General features: G+C 36.1%; 1 protein-coding gene across 8 annotated transcripts in view; it reads right to left on the bottom strand.

Moving 5' to 3' along the window:
* EPS15 (epidermal growth factor receptor pathway substrate 15) overlaps positions 1–21128 on the bottom strand; it is a 139598-nt gene that overhangs the window by 42549 nt on the left and 75921 nt on the right. For all 8 annotated transcript variants that reach the window (XM_043876708.1, XM_043876712.1, XM_043876713.1 and 5 more), the window contains exons 13-15: positions 15365–15437; positions 2138–2299; positions 1545–1742 (exon numbers count right to left, since the gene is read on the bottom strand). In XM_043876708.1, coding sequence (XP_043732643.1) covers positions 1545–1742; positions 2138–2299; positions 15365–15437 — 433 coding nt within the window. The remainder of the gene's footprint in view (positions 1–1544; positions 1743–2137; positions 2300–15364; positions 15438–21128) is intronic.

Raw genomic sequence — 21128 nt, 5'->3', positions numbered from 1 at the left:
AACATTAAAAATATTTTAAAAACTCAAATAAAACTATTTTAAAGACTGTCCATTTATCTGGTATCGTTCCCACTAGTATAAAATTCTTTTGGGTTTACTACATGTTAACTGAGTACCTACACTGAGACAAGAACTGTGCTAAATGCTTGGATAAATATGTATGTTTCTAGACCAAAAAGCTCCATCTACTGAGAGAGGTAGATACATAAACAAATGTGCAGGAGAAAATGTTACAATTACTGTAACAGAAGTACAGTGTCCAAAAAAGGCAGGATTCAGAAGATGCCACAAAGAAAGAAGAGGTTCAGCCATGGCTTGCAAGATGGGTGAGCAGGTATTCATCTGCCAGACAAGAGAGGGGAAGGAAGCATATCAAGGAGAAGGAGTTCATTATATATAATAATTAACTGACCAGGTTTCAGAAGATCTGAATTCTAGGCTATGGCTCTTCTGAAGGCTACATAACCATAAGCAAGTTCCTTAACCTTCCCAGTTTGTTCAAATTCAAATGGAAAGGAATGGGCTATGCAGTCTCTACACACATCCAACCATCCTACCATCATTCTATAAAATATTATTCCCCATTTAGGGAAGCCAAGAAACAGCAAAGGAAAGGATCGATATTCTGGACCTACCACAACAGTTATATTTATCTATATAAAGAAAAAATCTCCTAATTTCAAAAAAATAAAGGTTTCTAAATGAGCAAAACTGATTTTAAGATTAGAATCCCCAAAAGGCAAGACACCAGGTTATCATTTATAAAAATAAGCAACAGTTAACTGAGCACTTACTTACCAAACCGTATGCTCAAATGTCTCACTGGTTTTGCCCTATTTAAACTTTAAAAGCAGCTAAAGGAGGGAGGCATATTGTTAATTCTCCAATTTTATTTTATTTATTTATTTTTAAAAATTTGGCCGTGCTGTGCAGCTTGCATGATCTTAAATGTCAGTTCCCCAATCAGGAATTGAATCCATGTCCTCAGCAGTGAAAAGGGCAAAATCCTAATCTCTGGTGGTTATTGTTGTTTGGTTACTAAGTCACGTCCAACTCTCTTGCGACACCATAGACTGTAGCTCGCCAGTCTCCTCTCCATGGGATTTTCCAGGCAAGAATACTGGAGTGAGCTGCCATTTCCTTCTCCAGGGGATCTCCCTGATTCAGGGATTGAACTCATGTCTCCTGTATTGGCAGGTGGATTCTTTACTGCTGAGCCACCAGGGAATTCCCAGTTCTCCAAGCTGAGGAATCTAACACTGAGATGATTCAGGCAGAAAGCAGCAGAGCAAGCCTTTAAATTCAAACCATCTAACTACAAAGCCTGCACACTCAACAAGATTTCAGTGATAATCATCCGATGTGTAAGACTCACAACAGTTTTAATTTATGACAGGTGACAAGAAGCCTATTCGTATAAAATGACAGAAAATGAATAATAAGCTGGACAGAAGAAGAAGCAGTAGAAGTGGAGAAAATACTATGTACTAAAAGGATACGTGAGTGCCCACTTGAGTGTATTTTTCACTCCCATAAAGACTTACTGAACTGATTTCCTGCTGTGAATCTTGCAGGTGCTGCTGGAGAGGTCCCAGCTGAGCCTTCCCTGACTCCACACTCTCTTCCAACTCTGCTGTTTCTTGCTGTAGGCGACTCAGTTCTTCCCTAGCTTTGGCCAGCTCTTCTTCATAAGTGGAGATCTGTGATTCTTGACTAGTTAGTTCAGCTTTCAGGGATGAGATCTACAACATGAGGTGAATGAGACAACCAGGGGATTAAAAAAAGAGATGTCATTAAAATGTTCTATAACGCAATATTTATTTTAGTTTACTATTTTGGTGTTTTTGATGTATATTTTCTATAGAAAAGGCAATCAGGGACTGACAGAGGAGAGTGGAAGACATAGGTACCATACTTCCAACTAAATTTTAGGGAAAAAAAAATGCAGTGTCCCATTTCCCCTGTAATTTCTAGATGAAACATGCCCCATCTCCTTCATGTTCCCAAACTTCACATTGACTAGATTGGCACCTAACAATAGCAACAACAACAACAACGAGCAAAGAGGGTTTCTATCTTAAGCCAGCAAAAGCACCTAAGGTAAAGACACGGGCAGTGGTAAGCCGCCAGGCCTTACCAGCTGGGCCTCCTCAGCACACTTCTTTCTGACTTCCTGCAGTTGCTCCTCCAGCTGGGCTTTCTGCTCATCCAGCCCATCAAGGAGTTCCTGTACTTGCTGTTTCTGGGCCTGTAGTTTTTGCAGATTAGTATTCTCCCTTTGCACTTCATCTTGAAGATCCTGAAATACAGGAATATTAACATTATTTATTGGAGGCAAGAGAAGGTTAACAATTTTTAAAAGTCTATCATAAAAAAAAAAAGTCTATCATAAGGGAAGGTAAAGTCTCATCTTATTACGTATACTGTGTTGGTGGATTGGAGGACTCATAGCTTTAAATACAATCTTTACTTGAGGACAGCTTTCCTAGATTCCAGATTTAGACATTCAATTTGCTTACTCAGATCCATCCTTGGATGTCTGATGGACTTCTCTAGCATAACAAGAACAGAACTCCTGGCATTTCCTCCCCCCACTCCACAACATCTGCTTTATCCTCCATCTGCCCCCTCTCAGTTTCTCTGGCCAAAAAATACAGCATCTCCTCCGACTCTTCTCTTTCTCTCACATATCATCTCCAATCTGTCAGCAAATCTTGCTGTTCCTTCCTTCAAAACATATTTTAAAAATCCGGCCATGTTTTTCTTCAACCTCAGCCCAAGTCGTTTTTCTCTCTCTCCTGGATTGCTGCCTTCTAACTGGTTTCCCTTCATCCACCCATGCTACCTTTCAGTTTATTTACAGCACAGTAGTCACTGTTAAAAACCTACATCAGAGGATGGCACTCCTCTGCTCAAAACTCTGCACTGACTCCCCATCTCCCTCACCATAAAAACCCAAGTCCTTACAGTGGCCCTATGTGGTCCCACCTCCCAGCTTCATTTCTACTGCTCTCTCCTGTGCTCACTCTTATTTCACCCACACTGGCCTTTCTGATGCTTCTCAAACATGTCAGATATGCTTCCTTCTCAGATCTTTCACTGATTATCCTCTCTTCCTAGAAAATTCCTCCCCAAATTACCCACATGCCTTAATCCCTCATCTCCTTGAAGTCTCTGCTCAACTGTTACCTTCTCAGTGAGGCCTCCCTCACCATCACCCATCACCATCTCCCTCCACTGATTCTCCTTCATATATAGCATATAATTTTATTTATTTTCTCTAACAGCTCTACTGGGATAATTTGCACACTATACAGGCTTTCCTCATAGCTCAGTCGGTGAAGAATCTGCCTGCAGTGCAGGAGACCCGGGTTTGATCCCTGGGTTGGGAAGACCCCCTGGAGAAGGAAATGGCAACCCCCTCCAGGATTACTGCCTGGAGAATCCCATGGACAGAGGAGCCTGGCAGGCTACAGTCCATGAGGTTGCAAGAGTCGGACACAACTTAGCAACTAGAGAGAGAGACGGCACACTATACAATTCACCCATTTAAAGTGTACAAGTCAATGGTCTCTAGTATATTTAGAGTTGTGCAACCATGACCAAAACAGTTTTAGAACAGTTTTGTCACTATAAAAAGAAACCCCATACCCATTAATGAGTTACTCTCTATTTCCCTCCCAATCACCCTGACCCTAGGTAACTGTCAATCTAATTTTTTCTCTCTATAGCTTTGTCAACTCTAGACATTTTTATATGAAAGGAATCATACATCTGGATTTTTGTGACTGACTTCTTTCGTGACTTTTAATGTTTTCGAGTTACATCTGTGTTGGCACAAAATAATATAATTAAATAGCTTTAGAAGATATAATTTATACATATCATAAAAACTGCCCACTTAAAGTTTACAATTCAGTAAGGTTTGGTAAATATATACAATTGTGCAAAAATCACCACAATCCAGTTTCATAACACTTCCATCACCTAAAAAGTTTCTTCATACCATTTTGGAATCAATTCTCATTCTCTTTTCAAGCAACAGGCAACCAATGATCTGCTTTGTGTTACTATATTTTTACCTTAGACAGTCTACATAAATAGAATCATATAATATGTAGTCTACTGAAATATATAGTCTACCATATTCCTATACCTAGTATAATATTTCAAGATTCACCCATGTTCTGCATGTATAAGTGGTTTGCTCCTTTTTATTGCTGAGTAGTATTCCACTGTATGGATATACTGGATGGACATCTAGACTAATCCCAGTTTTTGGCTATTATGAGTAATAGAATATATTTCCTTCTATTGGACCATAAACTCCATGAGTCCAGGGATATTTGCAAATTTCATTCACTACTATATTCCCAGTTCCTAGTATACAAGAAATACTCATTGAATGATGAGTAACATCATAAAGATGTCAATTCTCACCTAATTAACCTATATACTTCAAAGACAATCCTAACAAGATTTTCCAAGGAGACTGACAAGCTGCTTCTGAAACATATTTGGAAGAACAAAGGAAAAAAACCTAAAACAGCATTATAAAATGTAAAAGGACTTACCCTATCCAATATTATGAATTACTGGAAAGCTTAAATAGTTAAAAACAGTCTTGTCTGATGCAAGGATAAAGGAAGAAAAAAACAGAATTCAGACACAGATTTAAATTAGAATTTAGACATACACAGAAAAAATGATGAGAAGACATGACATTAAAGCCAAATGGAGGAAAAGAAAGCTAACTAATGAGTAAATGATGCTGGATGTACCCATATGGCAAAAAGAAAAAAAAATTATAACATCTCTAAACATATCAAACAGAAAAATAAATTTCAAGTATATTGCAAACCTAAGATGAAAAACAAAACTTTAAATATGAAGAAGAAAAATAAAGATCTCAGTGTAGGAAAGAACTTCTTAAAAAAAGATAAACCATTTTAAAATGACATATTTATTTATTCATCAATGTGCCAGACTTTATGCTTAATGATAAAGGATACAGAGATTTTAAAAAATACAATAGGAAATCTTTGTACCTTCTGCTTTTCTGTGGACCTAAAGCTCTGTAAATAATAAAGTCTATTTTTAAAAAAATACAAGGGAGATTTGGGAGACAGATGAAAGCAACCTTGCCATTCTCATTATTTATCAGGAAACACAGCACCCAGGATGGCCTAATTTACAAATCCTCTGACAATTGGGGTTCCTCATCCGAACCAGAGAAAATCACTTGAGTGACTATTTTCCTAATTCTCGGAAGAATGGTAAATTAATACTTCCGTGGCAGATGCACAGGAGAGAGGTTAATTCATTATATATAAAGGATTCCACAAGGAATTAGGACTTGATGCTTTCCAGGAACCACAGGTGACAATGAGGAATGGGTTGATAACTCTAAGGCATGTGTCTGTGGGAGGTGAGCAGAGATCTTGAACAGGGTGAAGTAAAATTGTGAACACAAATTTCTAAAAGTAACAGCAATTTTAAATAACATACTATTCAAAGAACACAATGATCATTCATCAGAATAAGAATCTAAGAACAACAGAGGAAACACTTATCAAAAAAAGGTCTCTGAATTATCGTTAAATAAGACGCTGAACAAGGCTTTTAACAACTGCTTTTTATCTTATATTTTCTCAATCAACCAATTAATTGAAAAGTGCAACTACTACCATGCTGCTTTCCTTAAAAAAATCCCCTTAAAATAGCCAACACAATGGACGATCATGACTCTTCTTGGGCTAACATTCCATGGGTCTAGGTGATTGCAGATTCACAACGGTGAGCTCCACTAGTATTTATCATAAACTTACCAGCATGCCTAAATTTTTTTCATGCCTAAATTTTTAACCTTGCTTACACTGTTAACAGATCCATACTCAAAATGGACATACATTGGCTCTTAACAAACACATGGTAGTTTAACTGTCCCTCCCCTGATTCATAATTTTTGTTTGCCTTTGCTTCTTCCTATTTCAAATGTCCAACTGTCTTTAAAAAAAAAGAAAAACAATTCACTGCATAGAAGATTTCAAAAATTTATGTTGGCTTCCTACTGTTATAGTACAGGAAACTCTACTCAGTGCTCTGTGGTGACCTAAATGGGGAGAAAACCCAAAAAAGAGGAGACGTATGTATGGGGGCTGTGTGCTGAGTCACTCAGTCGTGTCTGACTCTTACACTACAGACAGTAGCCTGCCAGGCTCCTCTGTCCATGGGGATTCTCAAGGCAAGAACACTGGAGGGGGTTGCCATGCCCTCCTCCAGGGGATCTTCCCAACCCAGGGATCAAACCCAGGTCTCCCACATTGCAGGTGGATTCTGAGCCACCAGGGAAGCCCAATCTATGTATACATTTAGCTGATTCACTCTGTTGTTGTACAGCGGAAAGTAACACAACATAGTAAAGCAACTATACTCCAATAAAAATTAATTTTAAAAATATGGTGGTTCCCTCTTATCTACAGTATAAAGTAAAACAGATGACAAGATACCTTAGAACCTTCATTTATGGTCCTCATGTTCACCTGTGCCCCATCCTCAACAGATCTTCTTTTTTCTCCAATAGACAGTGTACTTCAAATTCCCTATGCTTTTCCCATACCATCTGCTCTGTCTTGAATGCCCTTCTACACCATCCCTATCTGAAAGCTCACTTTTCGTTCTTCAAGACCCAGCCACATTTAGTATGACCCACCCTGAGTTTCCCTTACCTGTGCTCTTAGAGCAGTTAGTACCTAACCTCTATTATCATACTCACTACAATGCATGATATGTGTGTATTAGCTGCTCATTTGTGCCCAACTCTCTGTGACCCCACGGACTGCAGCCCACGAAGCTCCTCTGTACATAGAATCCTCCAGGCAAGAATAATGGAGTAGGTAGCCATTCCCTTCTCCAGGGGATCTTCCTGACTCAGGGACTAAACTTGGGTCTCCTGCATTGCAGGCAGATTATTGACCATCTGAGCCACCAGGGAAACACAATGTAAAAAACAGTGTACTAGAGTTACCTTTAAATAATAAACTCCTGATAGACAGCCAATGCCTCATCTTTCTTAGAGGTTCCACAACCTAGTACAATGTCTTGCACATTCCAGGCAATTAATCAGGCAATGATTTGTAACTATCACAAGAATTCTACTATCTGGGAGAAACTATTGGGGAATGTGCCTGAAGCTGACAGAAACAACTTCATATTCTTTCAACATACTACAGAAAGCTTAACTCTACATTTAAACTCTAGCAAAATATTAAAACTAGCCTCTAATTGACATACAGCAAATGCATTTTGTTAAATTAAAATAGTATCTAAATTTCTATACTGATTCAACATTTGTATAGACTGTAGACCAAGAATGAGTTGACATTTTAAATTTCCATTATATGGAAATAATCTTTCCTGCTTTAGCATGTCACTGTGGCATATATCTTTCTTTCTTTTTTTACCTTATATTATATACTATTACTCTTTAGGAAGACAAAATAACAGCTTCACTTTAACCTAGTACCTTGAAAACCTACAGTGGCTTGAAAACTTCTTGTAATTACAAAATATTTTGAAAGCACGCCATTTGCAGATCTAAAGTGATTTTTATTTTTGGGAAAATAATCCATTGTCAATACTCTGTTATAAAATTATTATATGGTTTACACATAACAATATGCCGACCCAAAAGGCATTTTTAAAGAAATGCTTAACAGGAATAGGAAAAATGTTACTTATTCCAATTTTCAAAAATTCTACTCTAATTTCCTACCCTCTCCCCAATCTCCCCCATAAATCTTAGACTTCACATCTCTAATAATATCTAGTCTTTATAAACACATGTAATTTTGATGTCTCTACTTTCATTCTAAATCCAATTAAGAAAAATGAAATTTGCCTTAAAAGGGCCACATAATAAAAAAAAAATGACTAGGACATAATGCTAATTTTTAAAAGTTGAATACAAAGGCATATACAGTATGACTGTAAATGAATATAAAGCCATGCACATATACTCAGAAAATATAGCAAAATGTTAACCATGACTCTCCCTGAAATGTGAAATTGTAGAGTTTTTTTCTTTTTACACTTTCCTTTATTTTAAAAGATTAATATGGACTCATATTACTTTTATAATCAGAAAATGTCAAGTCTGCAGTTTTTAAGTATCACATATCATATGGTTTCATACCAATATAAAAATATTCTGATGTAACTGAATTTTTAACGTAACAACTACCAATAGTAGGATCAATGCTGGTTTCCTTTAACAAAATGAACCAAATTTCAAAACTTGTATTTTTTAGTGAGCCACTTTAAACACATCCCTAGAAGAAAGGTTTATGTAAGAGGAAAGGGAATAAACAAATCAATGTAACATTTATTCATTCTTGCCCTTTCTCTTCCAAAGAGCAAACATATTCCCTCAAATTTCCCAACCTCACTTTTATGCTACAGTAAAAATCCACATAGTAACACAAAAGTATGGGCCTTGAGGGAAAGGTTATTGAAAAAATACCTCACATTGGTGACATACTTTAAGCTGGACAGAGGTCCATATTCAAATTAAAGCCTCTCCATGTCTATTTCAAATATGAAAAAAGATCTTCTCTAAAAAAATTCCAACACTAATCCATGCACACAAATGTCTTCTTTTTCAGTAAGCAAACTTAAAATTATTAAACTGCACAAAAGCAAAATGAACAGATTGCAAACACAAACACTAGGAAGAAAAAGAACCAAATTTCACTACAAAATTACTTGGTAAGGCTGCCACCACTGTAATGTAATTTTCACAACAATTTCAATATCCATATCTACTTGGCTATTTTATTTTGGCACAGAATGGTTTATCCTGAGACTAAGTGAAGTCAACGGATGTACATCTCTCTCCATGCCCACCCTTGACTAGGACAGTGGCAGCTTCTCTTAGCAAACACCATCTTCTACTAAACTAGGATAATTTTCTCTTAATCTTAAAGTAGCCCTTTGGGGAAATTCTCTCCTGGATTAGGATACAACCTCAGTTACTATCAAATGCCAACTCATCAAGGAAGTGACTAGACACTTGCAGATGCCTTCCTAGTTACGCTCTATCTTCCATCATCACGCTCTACTTGCTCACCTGTGCCATCAACAACAAAAGAAAAGAGGGTAGCAGCAATTAGGAAATGGCAAGGATAAAGTGACAAGACTACTGTAATGCACTGCCAAGGTTTGCTTTAGAAAAATACCAAAGCAAGCCACATTCAAGATTCTTTATCGAGGAGTGAAAGGATCCTTGATCTGCAATCTTGGCTTTATTTAAAACTAAATTTCAAGGAAAATATCCTATTTTCTAGAAATCACAGAAGATAAAGAAAATGATAAACTTGTCCCCATCCCGCCATATCCTCTGAAGTGCTACGGAGGGTAGTGGAAATTAAATTTAAACAAATATATAAAAGCTCTCAGCTATATTCAAGAATAAGATAATTCATTTTAACAACCCAAATTGGCTGTACAATCAAAGTAGTTAAATCTATGAAACATGAATACATTTAGATCTATTTCATATAAATACAGAGTAAAAAATAAACAAAAAGGATACTAATTTATAAATAAAACACTTAAAAAAAAAAAACTCAAAGCATACATACGGTATATCTATACTTGAAAAGTTATTATAGAAAATAAAGGAAATTTTAAGTATTTTGGTAATCTTACAGAAAATGCTATTTAGTTGATTAAAAAAACTCTACAGATTAATCCAGAACTAAAAATAATCAGGTACATTCATTATGTTGGCCTAATTCTCAAAATAGAAGTTACAGGAATATTCTTAACATAAAAAAGTATCAACTATAAAGCAAGATGTTTTTTAAGTCAAAGACCAGAAAGGGAGCCTATTAAACTAGGGTAGATGTTAGAAAACCTCACTAACAGCCTGCCTCTATTTCTCAATCATATGCTTCTCAGCATGTTCTAAGAGCATTATCGCCAGGAAAAGAATGTTGAGCTCATGTATCTAATTTTATTTCCACCCAAAATAAGTCATCTTTCTTCATCTAGGGGGAAAAAAATGGGCAATTACTATAAGCTACTAAATCTTTATTGATAAAGTTTAAATAACTGTGAGCTTCTCTCTCATGAAGGTAGTATGAACAATATGGAAAAGTCTGACTCTTCATGATACCACCTGTGCTCCCAATCCTTTCTGCCTGTGGTTTCTGGGTGTCTCTTGTCCCATTTTTAATTTCATGCACAAAATGGAAGTTTATTCGTTTCTACTGTCAATAGCTTCCTTAAATTTACCTCCATCTAAGAATATATTACCATCTACAGTATAAGATATGATCCAAGGTACAATTTTTGAGCTTAGGGAGCTCACAATATAGGCTGTAAGATATTGGAATCTATATACACACACATTAAGTGAGTACATAAGATAACATACTGGTATGCCATGCAAGTGTATACACATTCCTCTGGAAGTTCCAACACAAGAAAAACAAGCAAACTGAAGGGACAAAGAAGGGAAAATTTAGAAAACTGATGAGTCTCAGTTGGATTTTAAGACATGGGTGGAATTCACACAAATAGGAAGATAGGGAACATTCTAGATTGCAGCAACAAAAGTTATAAGAGTGGAAATAACAGAACAAGTGAATGCCACACAGTTCAGAAGCAGGCAATCAAAAAATAAGTAGTACAAGAGGATGGCCTATAATCTTTTTTTTCTACTTCCAATATACCCATAAGGATGACATTCTCCCACTACTAACAATGGCAGTGGGCAGCAGTAAAGATTTTCACATATGAGAGTCATAATTACTAAAACTGGTTTGGGTAGAAAGCAAGGAGGAGGATGGAGTAAGCACTTATACCTGACTTAAAAATTTCAGATGTTAGGTAACAGGGGTGGCAGTAGTGAGAAAGAAAAACAGACAGAAAAGTTCAAAACTTGAAGTCAATTTTTTTCAGCAAGGTGAGACTCATTTTAGATACACTGGATTTGAAATGATAAACCTCAAAATGCCTAACTGGAGATGTGAGACTTGCACTCAAGAAAGTTGAGGGCTTGACAGATGTTTGGGAATCATCAGTATATGGTATGTGGATGACAGAGGGTAGGGAAAAGGGAGGAAAGAGGGGGTCAGAGTGTGTCCATCAGTCCTGGGCAAAGGCAACAGAAGCAAAAGGTCAAAGAAGTAGGGCTACGAATATTCAGGAGAAAGCAACCCAAGAAATCAGTAACCAATGCAGGAAGAACCCATGGATTTGGCTTTAAGATTATTCTTGGTCTTGGGGAGATAAATTAAGCACAAAGGTATGGATGAACAGGAAATTAAGCAAGATTACTGAAAAGCTAGGAAGGGGGAGGGAGGGTGGGGGAAAGGGTCACACAAAGCAACAAAAATAGAGAAAAATAGCCTGGCAGTTAAAGTGACAGCAACAGGGGAAAAAATACTGATTAGCCCTATATGGAGATAGGGCTCCCCAGGTGGTGCTAGTGGTAAATGTAGGAGACACCTGCCAATGTAGGAGACACAAGAGACAGAAGTTAGACCCCAGGGTCAGGAAGATCCCCTGGAGGAGGGAATGGCCAACATCCAGTACTCTTGCCTGGGGAATCCCATGGACAGAAGAGCCTGGCGGGCTACAATTCACAGGGTCGCAAAGAGTCGCACACACTGAAGCAACTTATCTGAGGCACTTTACCAACAATATGTCATTTTATTCTAACAGCAAAACTCTTATCTCATGTTACAGAAGTGAAAACTAATGTGTAGAGTGGTTAAATATGTTCCTTAGGATCTCAAACTTCAGAAGAGCCAGAATTAGGAACTGAATTCAAGGTTCCCTGATACCAAGTCATTCCTATAAACTTCTATGCAAAATTGAAGAAAGCATACATGAGGATGAATTCCTAAATATTTGTTGATTACCTTGAAGGACAGTTTTTTTTTTTTAAAGATTCTGTGTTATTACTGTCCAATACATGAAGTTCTGATAAAATAAAATCATACAGTACAGATAAAAACAGGCTGTGAAAGCTGAGTCGTTTTAGGGCGAAATGGCAGATCGCTTAACAGTTTTGTTTTTTTTTAGGAATTCGAAATGTTTAAAAATAGATAAGGTGGTTTCTGAAAAAGAAAGAAAAAGAGAAGTGAAAAAGAAAGGAAAAAAAAGAAAAGAAAAGAAGAAGAATGGCAGGGAGGGAGAAGAGAAGAAACCACTGAGGAAATGTTAGCTCACAAGAAAATCTGACTTAGAAAGAAGTGACAAATGCATAAAAAATGCATAGACTTTGTGTTGGTTAATGCAATAGTAAACAACAGAATATACAGGCCTCATAATACTTCTGTAATGGTGTACATATAATGTCTCTAGCACTTTTGGAAAATATGCAGACACTAATTAAAGATCATTCTAGATAAAAATACATATTTCTTTAAAGGGGTGGGGATCGCAGGAGGCGAGTGTGATCTCAGAGCACATCCCTGCAGATGTACAAAGATGAAACTACATTTTTTTGAAATTCTAGTGAACGTGGCAGCAAAAATTTGTTGCAAGGATGTTGGCTGGTTTTCACAAAGGTTTTTGTTTTTACAAATGGAGCTATAAGGTTATATTTGAAGAAAAATTTTAATAAAATTGTGCATATGCAGTTTAAGGTAGGAAAGAATGTGGGTCTACCTTCTTCCTGTAACAACAAGAAACTCAAACCATAAACATTTGAGATAGAACAGCCTTTTACAGTTTCCCCCCTTTGCATCATTTTGGATCTAATTTCTCCACAGAACTTGACAAACTAGCAGTGTACCTCATATGAGTTAACAGTGATCATCTCATGACATAAAATATGAAGTTAATTGTTGGTTTGTTCTTCAAAAAAAAAATCATGAACTGTGAGTTTTCAAGATGGTAATATATCAGAACACAGACAGGAAACAAACATGTAGAAAATTAATTATGTAGCAGACCTTCTAATTTACCTGAATTAGAAAGACTATATAAATGCTAAAAAAAAAAAAAAAAAAAGAACTAGTCTTTTGGCACTTTGATCAAATCTAAAGAGGCTTTGAAGTCTGGTTTCTGTACTTGAGATATGAGCTCATATTATCACAAACTGTAACTTTAGAAATACAGAGAAAAGCAAGAATATGCAGAAAAGCCATATATGATTGAGGCAGGAAAACATTTATTGATGAGTCAAAATTCTCTTACTTCTCCCTTGATGCCTTCATTTTGGCATTTTTCATTAGCACCTACATTAGATGGGGTCAGAAGGAAGCAGGAAAGCGGTAGTACAATGCCTTTTGGCAGAGAAATGAGAAAACAAGCACTAAAAATTCAAGTTAGTTACAGATCTTAATTATTCATGTTATTCCTAGTCTGTGCCTCATTACCAATGGCTAATTCAGAGTTAACTCAATAGGTAATACAATATATTATCACTTTCAGGTAAGTGGTCTTGTTTCAGAAAATCAAAAATAATCACTAAAATGAAAGCTTTAATTACTTGTAGATGTCAACTATCCATGTCATTCTTAGTCTAGTATCTCATTACCATAAACAATATAAAAATACCTGTACTGACATGGAATGAGTAATGAATCTACTAATGCAAAAAGCTTTAATTCTATGTTTTTTTTCAATGAACCTACATGTTCAACCATTACAACGTGGCCTACACTCACCATGCTCTAAAATACCTTTTATTTACAGCACCTTATGCAAAAAAAAAAAAAATTCAACTATTTAGACTTCCTCAGCCAAGCATACATTTTGGATTCAGCAAACTTGAAGGTTTAACATGTTCCTTACCATCAACACTAGGTAAAAGAAGGGCTAGCATATAACAAATGTTGACTGACAACAAAACTTCTATAAATATAACAAATCAAATATTTAAGGATAGCTGATTTAGTTTGAAAAGAAAAGTGTAAATTTTAGTGTTCTCCCAAAGCAGCTATTTAAAATTCACAATCTCAAAAGATGCAGTAGTGAAAAACCACAGATAGATATATACACACACAAAAAAAATAGTGTCTACTGCAAAAACCTTGGTACTTTGAAACATATCTGGCTAAATTTAGAAGTTGTCCAATATTATATCAGTAACTACCTCTACCTCTTCAGATTGAGAAAACTTTTGTAGATCATCTTATCTTCCATTCTTAAGCTATTTTCAGCAGTAACTGCTTAAAGTCTATGACTCCTGCATTTCTTAAGCTCAAAAATTGCACAAAAATAAAGTAATTGAGGATATCATTCCATATTTCACTATCACAAAGAGAAATATATTAGTGACAATCCATTGACTCTGTATCACCTTTAGGAAAATTCCAGTATATATAATAAGTACAATAATAGAATCAACTTCTAACAAGAAGTCTCTCTCTCTGGCTTCTTCTTCAACCCCTCAATAAATCATTCTCCCCACCCTAGCATGGTCCACCTATCATACCATCTCTGGTGAAAGTGCTACATCAAAACAAAATACTGGATCTAACAGCTTTAGAGCTTTTGCCCATTTAAAACTACTAAGACAAGGAAATCCAACACAGGACTGTTCAGGTTAAGAAATGTCCACGCCTGAGCTCTTACTGGCGACTGCTCCAGTGCTTCTGCATCCAACACCCTGTGTGCTGGTGCAGCATTTAAGAAATGATGTCCCAAGAACACGGTTATTGCTTATGGCTCTAAATGCAACACTGCCCAATTTTCTATATTTTAACGTTTGAAATACCTCTTTTGTGTCATTCCCAATCAGAAATGGAGGTCTTTTTGTCTTTTCTATTTGTAAAATGAAACTACTTAACACAGCACTTAGTAAAAATGAATTAAATCTCTTTATGCCAAAGTTTAAGATATCCTGGCTACTAAGCAACTTGTAAAATGCTATTTTGAATTGTTCCCTATCATTTCCTACCCTACTAGTATTGAGACAGTCCTTTAAAATGTTAGGTCTCCTAGCTAAAAAAATCTCACACCCATGAAAAACCAATGTGCGTTTTCATGATGATGATGCTCTCATTCATTCAGTTTTATTGGCGCAATAATATTTATATGACAAGTCATTCAAACTTACCTTTAAGGCTATAATATGCAGATAAATATCACCTTAAAAATACTTTTAAAATGAGAAATTTATGCTGAAAAATACTGCTTTATCATTGTAGTGTAATCTTTGCAGGCCAGAGTGAGGAGAAAAATAATAATTTTGTCAAAGATAAGGATTCATATCACATAAATAACAGGGATTCCCTTTACCTACTCACCAATACCACAACCATCACACTGTAAATGCCTCTCTACATTTAAAATGAATCCTCCTAAATCAGAAATGGAATACTGAATTTGACAGTTCACATACCTGAACCTCGCTTGTTCTCTGTTTAACAGCATCTTCTTTCTCCTTAAGGTCCTGTTCCACATTATTCTTTTCCCTAGAAGACCAGCAAACAATGCAAGAATATTTGAGAACATCAGCTACAGCCGGTATGGTTATCCATCCTCCTAATCCTGAATCGCTTTTTAAATACATGGTGAAACATTCAATTTTTAAATGAAGGGCAGCTTTTTCTACCCTCTTTTAATTATTTATGGAATAGAAATCAATATAAGCTCTATTAGTAAAAAAAAAAAAAATCGCTTTCTCACTAAAATGTGGTGAAAAGAGAATAGATTAAAAAAGGAAGAGGAGAAAAATAATCAATGAAACATTAAGGTTTCACTGATCTCACTGTTGCTATGGAAATGCTGTCCAATGAAAATTACTGGTGAAAAACAAGGAGGGGTTGCATCAGCTCTGTGAGCTTAACCCTTAAATACCACTGTTAAATAAAATGAAAATGGCTAAGAGAAACAGTCAACAATATTAAGGAAAAGGACATTACTTAAGTGCTAATTACCTCTTAAATCCCTTGTGTGCACCAATTTTAGAATGACACAACAGAGAAAATAGAAAAGACTGCCAATACACAGGTCATCTGATCTATTCAATACTGCATCTGCTCAAAAGCTATTTTAGGACCACCTTTCAATATCAATTGATCAAATATATAAGATAGTGTGCACTGAGTGAAAAAAAGAATCACATTAGCATTTATCTCTTTCTACTCTTCAGGTCATACATGTTAGGATCCACATTTACATTGAAATATCATTTTCTAAATTCTTATATGCTTCCATCAAAACTGGATTCCTAATAAGGGACTCTTAAGCAATCTTAGATTCGGAATTACAAAACAGAGGTTTTTTTTTTTTAAAGTAACAAATTTAAATGCCTGGTTGTACTGAAATCTCTCCCCTCCCCACTGCTCCCTTCACTTTCTTTTTCCACAAAATGAAAAGAAAAAGCCACAGAATTCTGCAAGAATACACTTTTGGGGTGAGGCGAAGGTAATGAAGACCAACAAGAAGAAGGGAGGATGCCATTCAAGAAGTCCTTCAAATTAGCACTGCAGAGTTTTTTCTTAGAGCTTCATGACTGTATTTCAGTTTCAGCTTAAGACATAAACCAAACAGAGGCTCAGGCTCCATTAAGCTGAGGCATAAAATAAAGTGAGAAAATTTTACCACAGGAGATACTTAAGGGACCTACATGCCACTTTTAAATTTCTCACCAGGGTAGATAAAAATCAACTGTTTTGGATACATAGGTGCAATGCTCTTAAGATTTGTATGAGGGGGGAAAAGTACAATAATAAAGCTATTTGTGTAATGCTGCTTTTAAATACCAAAGATGACCAAGGAGCTCACTAACTGTTTGTCAGATGGGTCAAAATATGATTCAAGATGTAGTGGAGGTTTTTAAACATTCTCTTATCATACGAATCACTGTGGCAGCCCATTACTCCCATACCTCAAACTACTTATTAAGCAAAGGTCATCCCTTACTTCCAGTCCTTAAAAAATTAGGTAAAATTGAAAACCAAAAAAAAAACCCAGGAAGAAAAATTTAAATATACTCCACAAATTCTGCAAGTTCAATCTTAGAAATTTTTTCTTTCCACCTTATGTGAGCAGAGGAGTGTTTCCAGTCCTGCTGCAGCATGTCAAAAATCAGTCACATGAAACACCAGCTTCCTCCCTTCATCCCAAATCCTCAGAGGCATTCCACACAAGGTCAGTACCAACTCAGTTCCTTGTTTCTGACAGTAGATAATAACAAAAACAGAAAATGCAACATAGTATCACAAACCAAACGTGCACACACTAATATGCATGTCTGTATTTAATCTTTTCTTGCTCTGCTGTTAATTGCTGATACTGACCATGTCTGCTCAGATCAAGTGTGCATGAAAGAAAACAGGGTGCAAGAAGGCAGTGAACTGCTTTAACACAACTAAGACACAAGAATGGGAGAGCAAAAGAAGGAAGCTCACTCAGTGAAAAAGGAAAACAGATTACAAAGTACTCTCAGCTCTAACCAGCAAACAACGTTGATGTTTGGGTAAAATGGAAGAAGAACGTAAAGTACAAATTCATGATTTTGGGTGTGGGAGGGGTGGGGAGTGGTGGTGATATCAAACACCCTGAAGACCATTCCCAACTAAATAAAAATATAGGAATTTTTAGGGATTAAAAATTTCTCTTTATTCTGAGATCAATTAAATTTAACTTTCAGTCCATATTTATCTAGTCAAATTCTGGTCTCATAATATAACTCCTTTTATTATCGAAATCAAGTAGTATAATTACTGAACAGAAAACTTTAAAAAGAATAAAATGACCAGTTACAGTACTTTCTATACCAAACCTATGACTGATTCATGTTGATGTTTGGTAGAAACCAACACAATACTGTAAAGTAATTACCCTTCAATTAAAACTAAATAAATTTTTAAAAAATTAATGAATGAAAATCTTTCCTAAAACCAGACTGAAAATCAAATAATTTTCTCATTAATTTAGATGATAATTTCAGGGATACCAAATTGTTATTCTGTGGTATTCCACAGGCATTTAACCTCTATAACTATCTTTCTCATTTCAGGCAACTAAAAATATGTAAACACACTTTAGATACACTAACGATGGCAGGCCATATTCCTTACATTCTCCTCTCAAACAACAGGTGTATTTTTCTAAAGGTGATGAATACATAGTCAATACAAGAACATCCAAGCATTCTGTTTAACACTAGTAATTTAAAATTTTAATTATTTTTAAGACTCTGTGCCACAATAAAAAGATGTTTAGATGCAGTTTCCTAAGGAGTCCATCAATACATGTGGATAAGACATACATATCTCAAAGACAGGTGTGTGAGTATCTTGTGGCTTATCTTAGACGTCGGGAAAAGCTACTGCCTTCACCTTAGCAACTTCTGAAAAAGGGAAACGATCCTACACACCCTCCATTTTAGACTATCTCTCTGGCCCTATTTACTCCCAAGATTATAGCACATCTTGAAGAATCCACAAATATCAAAGCTGTAAAGAAAGGCCAGAAAAAGAGCTTCCTAGTGTTTCAAAGGTTGACGGAACCTGGAATCTGAACCAGCAAGAAAAGCAAAATACAAGCTACGCTTTCAGAATCTGAAGTTTATAACTGCATAAACTTATGATCAAGTAGTCAAACATCCGTCCAAGGACTGGAGGCTTGGATTCTAATCTGGCTCTGCCACGAAATGGTTTTTCTGACTCTGATTAGGTCATACAACTATTCAGAGCTTCAGTATTATTTTTCACTCTGCAGATGCTGATATCTCTACCATCTTAAGATTTGTACAGTGAAATGCACAAGATAGCATGTAATTAAGAAAAAAGTAGGCACTGAGCCTATGCTGATTTGGTTTTATCTATAATATTAATATTACTTAGAATTTTAAATAATATAGATGGAGTAATTTTTAAATTTGTTAAACAGAATCATGGGATACCAGAAAGTTTATAAAACACTGATGTTGTCTAAATACTCAAAATAACTACTGTCTACATTTAGAAAGTCATTATATGGTTTTCAAAGCATAAGACTTGGAGTAAAATAGTCCAAAATTCAAATACTGGCTCCATCATAGTCATCCTTATTAAACCACTGAAGTAACAGCTCCTTGTTCTAGCTGACCTGCCCTTCTTCGAGGACTCAGCAATCTTAGGAGACTGATCCTCTCTCCCTATTATCTTTCTACCCGTACAGTTCCAACAGAACATACCATCTTTTTCATCTTTTTAACCTCTCTGAATAATAATTAGCCAGTGATTAGTTTCCAACCAAAGCTCAACCAATCATAGCTTCCCACCTCATAATCACAGGAATTACCTCAAGATAGGGCCCCTGATCAAAGCCAAGGTAGTTACAAACTTTATCTAAGATGCCTTTATTTGGAATTAATAGAAAACAACAACATGAATTAGATTTTACAGAAGCAGGATTTTGTATACAATTGAAGTTAAGTTGGTATCAAGTCCAATTAAACCATTCAGTTTGGGTGATAAAGTATTGGAGATTCCCAGGCTGGCATAGTTCCTGGTGAAATACCAAATGATAAATACACACAGTGGTGACAGCCGCATAACAGTGCAAACACATCCATACCACTGGTCTGTACGCCTGAAAATGGCTTTAAAACGGTTAACTTTTTGCTATGCATATTTTACCACAATAAAAAAGGTTAATAAAAAGGAAAGCACAGAGATGAGAAAACTCTAGATAACAGATTAATTAATCTAAGATGGAGGGTTATGTGCGGTAAATAAAGCTGTAATGGTAGATCAGGTTATGATTATAAAAAAACTTCAGTACTAGGTAAAGACACACAGATTTTTAATATAGGCAGACAAAGTGAGTCCCCAAAGATCTGTGTTGTGCTTTTCTGAACTCCTGAATGGCATTAAACAACATAGCTCTTCTTTCTCTGCTGGTTTCTGCTCTATTGGGAAAGAGAGGAAGCAGAGGCTCTTATTATTGAGAAAGCTGATGACAGTTGCTAGAAAGGCAACAGAACACTCTGACTCTGCTTATCTTGGGAACTGTCAGAAGTCTTGAGCTGGATTAGAGTAACAACTGCAGACAGTTGATAAGAAAGTCTTGGCTTGTAATTCAAACCACTCTGAAAGTTAAGACTCTAAGAATTCATATCTAGTTGATAAAAACTTAAAGTTTGAGACTAAAGACAATGATTTGTACCTTAAATTGTTAATTTCTCTTTGCCTTAAATATATAATCACTATACAACTATGTATTATTTTAATTCTTTCAACAAACAGCTATTGAGTATCTGTGCTATATTGTGCTTAGTCGCTCAGTCGTGTCCGACTCTTTGCAACCCCATGGACTGCAGTCTTGCAGGCTCCTCTGTCCATGGGGATTCTCCAGGCAAGAATACTGGGGTGGGTTGCCATGCCCTCTTTCAGGGGATCTTCTCAACCCAGGGACAGAACCCAGGTCTCCCGTATTGCAGGCGGATTCTTTACTGTCTGCGCCACCAGAGAAGCCAGAATACTGGAGTGGATAGCCTAGCCCCTCTCCAGGGGAACTTCCCAACCCAGGAATCAAACAGGGGTCTCCTGTTTGACCAGCTGAGCCACCAGGGAAGCCCACTGAGTATCTACTATATACCAAACAAGATTAAACTTGGCCCCCTACTTATAGTTTGCTGGGAAAACAAAAATAGCCATTAATGATAAAACTGTTAAGATAATTGTTATAAAAACTTAAGTGCATTTGATCCTATGGGGAAAAAACAAAACTTCCTAGTTTTAAGAGGCTGGCTTTTTTAAATGAGTTTTAGTTTTGAAAAGTAAGTCCAAATGTATTCATTGACAAAGACTGTTGAAAGGAAAGGCCAACTGGAGACAGGAAAAAACACAAACTTTGGAGTGTGGCTCACATGACCACTGCCCTGTCAGTGAAAGATTCCAAATCTAGATGATTCATATTCTTTTAAAGGAGAAAAGAAAGTTTATTTTGCAAAGTCCAAATAATTAATTTATTCTACTTGCCTAGCAGGATAAAATGAGATGAAAAAACTCAAAGAAAAGAAATGTAAGACTAGGACTTAATTTTCTTAAAGAGAACAATGGATAATAAAGTTGATGAGATTATTAATTTATATTCCACCTAGAAGTACTTCAGCACAATGCTTAGTACACAATACGTGCTTAGTAAACGCCAGCAATCATCATCATCAT

The sequence above is a fragment of the Cervus elaphus genome, chromosome 20, assembly GCF_910594005.1.
Source record: "Cervus elaphus chromosome 20, mCerEla1.1, whole genome shotgun sequence".
Classification (NCBI taxonomy): domain Eukaryota; kingdom Metazoa; phylum Chordata; class Mammalia; order Artiodactyla; family Cervidae; genus Cervus; species Cervus elaphus.
This window is presented reverse-complemented; position numbering and strand designations above follow the sequence as displayed.